Here is a 5,000-nt window from a genome sequence, read left to right as displayed (position 1 = left end):
TAAAATTTACCAGAGAAATTGGCAAAATAAGGTTTACAATGCTGGTAAGAGAGAGAGAGAGAGAGAGAGAGAGAGAGAGAGAGAGAGGAGAGAGAGAGAGAGAGAGAGAGAGAGAGAGAGAGAGAGAGAGAGAGATATGATACATACAGACGGATAAACAGAAGACAGGAATGGGTTTTTCTGCTCGTATTACAAAGAAGAACAAAAAGAGGAGCACCCAATTACAATTCTGGTTATGACCCAAAGATAATATTAAAGAGTACATCACAATGGATGATACTAGGCATAGATACGTTTATGTGTGAAAGCAATTACCTCAAGGTCCCTGAATGATGTCTATCGAATTCTTTTTTCTATCGATATTCCATTAGAGATTAACAGTACTCTTATTATTCATAAAGTTTATTTATCATTAAATTTATTGACTAAATTATAACCGTTATTCCCCTTATTATTATACATATAAACTTTCAAGGATTCAAATTAAAAAAAGATACCACACCAAAAACAACACATCTATTTTCCGTGGTTTAATCGATTCTGTTCGGCACCGTTCTGAGACCATTATTTATCATTTATTTTGCCCAATTCAACTATTATCATAAACATTTCGTTTGAAGTGAAATATCAAGTATAAACCATCAGATCAAAAAGGTATACACATAGATAGCTAAGGTGGTTGATATAATAACTAATTTAACTTTTACTGCGATCTGGGTGACCAAAGTTCAATTAAGCATCGTAAAAAGAGCTGGTGACAAAGCTTGAATATTTTCCAGCATCTTACTGTTCCGTAGTTTTAAAAGTTTATTTAATTCAAAATAAAATAAGTTTAACAAAATGACGTTTGTTTTTAACTCATATTCCAGTTACGCCTTCCAGATAAAATGATTTCTCAGAGGACGATATATTGTTCCGATAGTCTAAGAAAATTTCAAATTATGACTTATCCAAATGTAAATTATAAGAATCAAACTCTATCATGGGAGAAAAAAAAATCAATAAACCAATATAATCCGATTTTTTGTAACAATGGATAAGTTTTGAAAAAAATCCCTTGCCACCTGTTTTGTAATTTGACAAAATTAGTTTACCATTCCCTGGTTTACGATCCGAAACCTGTGAGGTGTTTGATGGTCTAAGCTGAGAGCAATCTCTGAGGATACTCCTACAGGATAAATATCACGTGAATTGTCTAAAGAATAATCGGATTCCGTTCATTAAAGAGCGTTAGATATTGTTTAGCTTGAAAGTTAATCGAAATATATTCTTGGATTCAGATTTTTTTTTTTATTTTTTCTAAATATCACAATCATTAAATCTAAATCGCAGCAACTATACCTATTCTTCTTTGATAAAATCTAGCGAAGCTGACATTTCCTTTGACACCCTTCCCATCTTTCCATTATCCTTAATACACCAAAAGTCAATGACAGAAATGAAGACAATGACTGAAAGTGAATACAATGACAAGAAATAAGTACAGTGATGGAAAATGGAAAAGTTCCCGAAATTGACTCGAGAGATATTACTCAGGTTTGCCATGGCGAAGTAATTCCTTGACATTAATTGGACGCAGTTTCATCTTGCCTTTAATTCCTGTCACGGACATAGTTCTCTTTTTTTTTTCTGATCAAGCGGAAGGGATTGTGAATCAGGAAGGGTATGCTCCTTGTTTGACAAGTAAGAGCCTATTAAAAAAAAAAAAATATCAAGAAATGTGTAATTTTCATTGTGCGTAATAGAATGGAATTTTCATTTCAAGAACACGTAAGTGTGTCTATATCTATCTATTTATCTATCTATCTATCTATCTATCTATATATATATATATATATATATATATATATATATATATATATATATATATATGGGTGTGTATATATATATATATATATATATATATGTGTGTGTGTGTGTGTGTGTGTATATACACACACACACACACATATATATATATATATATATATATATATATATATATATATATATATATATATATATATATACAGTATATATAAATATATATATATATATATATATATATATATATATATATATATATATATATATATATACAAATACTTACACGCATAATTTTAAAATAGCTCTTCTAATGAGCGCTAAAAAAACATGATGATAGAAATATTCCCTTGAAATGTAACCTTATCTTTCTTTCTACGCCCAAAATTCCATTCATTCCCTTGCCTCTATAAAACCAAAGACATATACTTTGCTACTACAAGAAAAATGAAGAACAAGACATTTATTCTCTTAATGATTGACTAACAAAACTGCACATGAATCTCGAATGAGATTATTAATCAGGTCCTTGTGAAACAAATATAAAATTATTAATGTGAACTGTACATACCTTAGAAATCTCAAGGGGGAAATAGCATAAGGAATACATGATCAATAAAGCGTAGGAAGAAGCGAATTTTCGATGAATTTCAGTCCTCAAATAAACTTCAATACTGGCTTAGGTGAATTAAGCGTAAAATAAGAAAGATTCAACGGTTCCTCTGAAGTTCTTGGTCATAGTTTTAATCCAAACCTTCAAGTATCTAAAAGTTATTATTTTTATTATTATTATTATTATTATTAGTATTATTGTTGTTATTAATACCTGTCCAGACTCTTCGTCCTCATGGTATTATATATATATATATATATATATATATATATATATATATATATATATATATATATATATATATATATATATATATATATATATATATATATATATATATACAGTATATATAGATATATATATATATATATATATATATATACACACACACACATATATATATATATATATATATATATATATATATATATATATATATATATATATGTGTGTGTGTATATATATATATATATATATATATATATATATATATATATATATATATATATATATATGTGTGTGTGTATGTGTGTGTGTATTTATATATATATATATATATATATATATATATATATATATATATATATATATATATATATATATACATATATATACATATAATTATGTCAAGAATTATCATTAATTGAAAACAACTGTTTCGTGACTCTCTAACATCTAATTTATAAACAAGTTTATGGAGGCAGAAGCTGTGAATTACAAACAAATACGAATGTCTTGTCTCCGTTTTCCCAGTGTATTTATAGATTCGAGAATTTCATGTGTCGAAGAGATTAGTTGTTAGGACTGTAGACAATGGGGGGGGGGGTTACTTGTTAGAGCTATAAGTAATGTGATGAAGGGGGAAGCATTTGAAAAAGTGTATGAATTTAAATTCATTACAATTTCTTAAATTCCTAATTCTTTCATTATAATGATTTCACTATATGATGCGGTCAATCTGTTGACAGAAATTATCTATTTGTTATTAGTTTTCCAATGTTTTTAGTCCCGAGTGAAAAATCTCTTGTAAACACAATCTGATAGTCTACTCTCTCTCTCTCTCTCTCTCTCTCTCTCTCTCTCTCTCTCTCTCTCTCTCTCTCTCTCTCTCTCTCTCTCTCATGAGCAAACCATTTGACCACATTATGAGATTGGCAACTAATCGGTTCGCTTAATGGAATGGTTTAATAAACTCATGCCAAATATATAAATTGAACAGCCATAACGAACGAAATCTTTCATTCTATTCAGATATAAATACACGAAAGGATTTGAAGGAAAAACATGGGATATATAATTTCATCTTTTTTCTTTATTAAAAAGAAATACAGAAACAAAGTTTTAAAATGATTATAGAAATACATAATTGCCAAAAACTATTTTTCAACATTGTCACAACATCTGTGGCTGTGGCAAGCACTTGTTTGGCGTAGCCTAACTTTTTGATAAGAACATCTCTTAGCCAGGCCGTTGTTCTTACATTGAAATCTCTTGTAATTTCAGCCACCCAACACACTTTCTGCTCAAAGTTATTTTAATGTTCAATTTTTCTGATCAGATATTTTCTGCCACAAATTCGTTGTATTGGATAAAAGGAAAATGGTTCCCCGTCAAGCTTCCCTCTAATTATTACTCATTTTGTGCCAATCACATATGCATTGTCTTCAGCTACTAATAAAACACCTAACTTTGAAGGATCTCCCTTACTGTTCTCAAATTGAGAAACAAGCACTGACTGCAGTGGTCTATTGTTTTGTTCTAACATTCGTGTTGCTTATTGATGATAACAATGATTTGCTTTCTATCTTGCATAATATATTATTGGGTTCATTTAAATGTCGTTAACTGGATTTGCTTCACTTTCAGGGTTTACTGAAACTGGGTTACCATCAGCTGATCTTTGGGTGATTAAAGTTGGATTTTGAGTGACTGGTCATCAGCTGGGCTCTGGGCAACTAGGTTATCATCATCTGGGATTTTGGTAACTGGGTCATCATCAGCTGGGCTTTGGAAAAGTGGGTCAGCATCACCAGTGCTTTTGGCAACTGGGTCATCTACAGCTGGGCTTTTGGCAACTGGGTTATCATCTGTTGGGCTTTAAGCAACTGGTTCATCATCAGTTGGGCTTTTATTAATCGGGCCATCATCTGCTGGGCTTTGGGCAACTGGGTCATCATCAGTTGGGCTTTTATTAACTGGGTCATCGTCAGTTGGGCTTTGGACAACTGGATTATCTTCAGTTGGGCTTTGGGCAACTGGGTCATTCTCTGCTGGGCTTTGGGCAACTGGGTTATCACAAGCTGGGCTTTGGGAAACTGGGTTATCATCAGCTGGGCTTTGGGCAACTGGGCCATCATATGCTGGACTTTGGGCAACTGGATCATCATCAGCTGGGCTTTGGGCAACTGGCTCATCATCAGCTAGGCTTTTGGCAACTGGATCATCATCAGCTAGGCTTTGTGCAACTAGGTCTGTATTGTTCATAATGGGATCTGGATCTACTTCTAAAAGTCTTTCGAATTTTTCTTCTTCAATACCAGATAAAATAAAAGTTGATAAATTCTGGCAGACATGACATGAGACC

At 31.4% G+C, this 5,000-nt stretch overlaps 1 protein-coding gene across 1 annotated transcript; it reads right to left on the bottom strand.

The window, feature by feature from the left end:
• Window positions 1-4,513: 4,513 nt before the first annotated feature.
• LOC137657446 (uncharacterized) lies at window positions 4,514-4,900 on the bottom strand. The gene has a single exon (XM_068391783.1). It carries the CDS (start codon window positions 4,898-4,900, stop codon window positions 4,514-4,516), a length of 387 nt encoding a protein of 128 aa, XP_068247884.1.
• Window positions 4,901-5,000: the final 100 nt, after the last annotated feature.

Source organism: Palaemon carinicauda, chromosome 18, assembly GCF_036898095.1.
Source record: "Palaemon carinicauda isolate YSFRI2023 chromosome 18, ASM3689809v2, whole genome shotgun sequence".
Classification (NCBI taxonomy): Eukaryota; Metazoa; Arthropoda; class Malacostraca; order Decapoda; family Palaemonidae; genus Palaemon; species Palaemon carinicauda.
This window is presented reverse-complemented; position numbering and strand designations above follow the sequence as displayed.

Bases quoted from the DNA above. Each gene is read 5' to 3' on its own strand.
- LOC137657446 (XM_068391783.1), bottom strand. From the start codon at position 4,900: ATGAACAATACAGACCTAGTTGCACAAAGCCTAGCTGATGATGATCCA.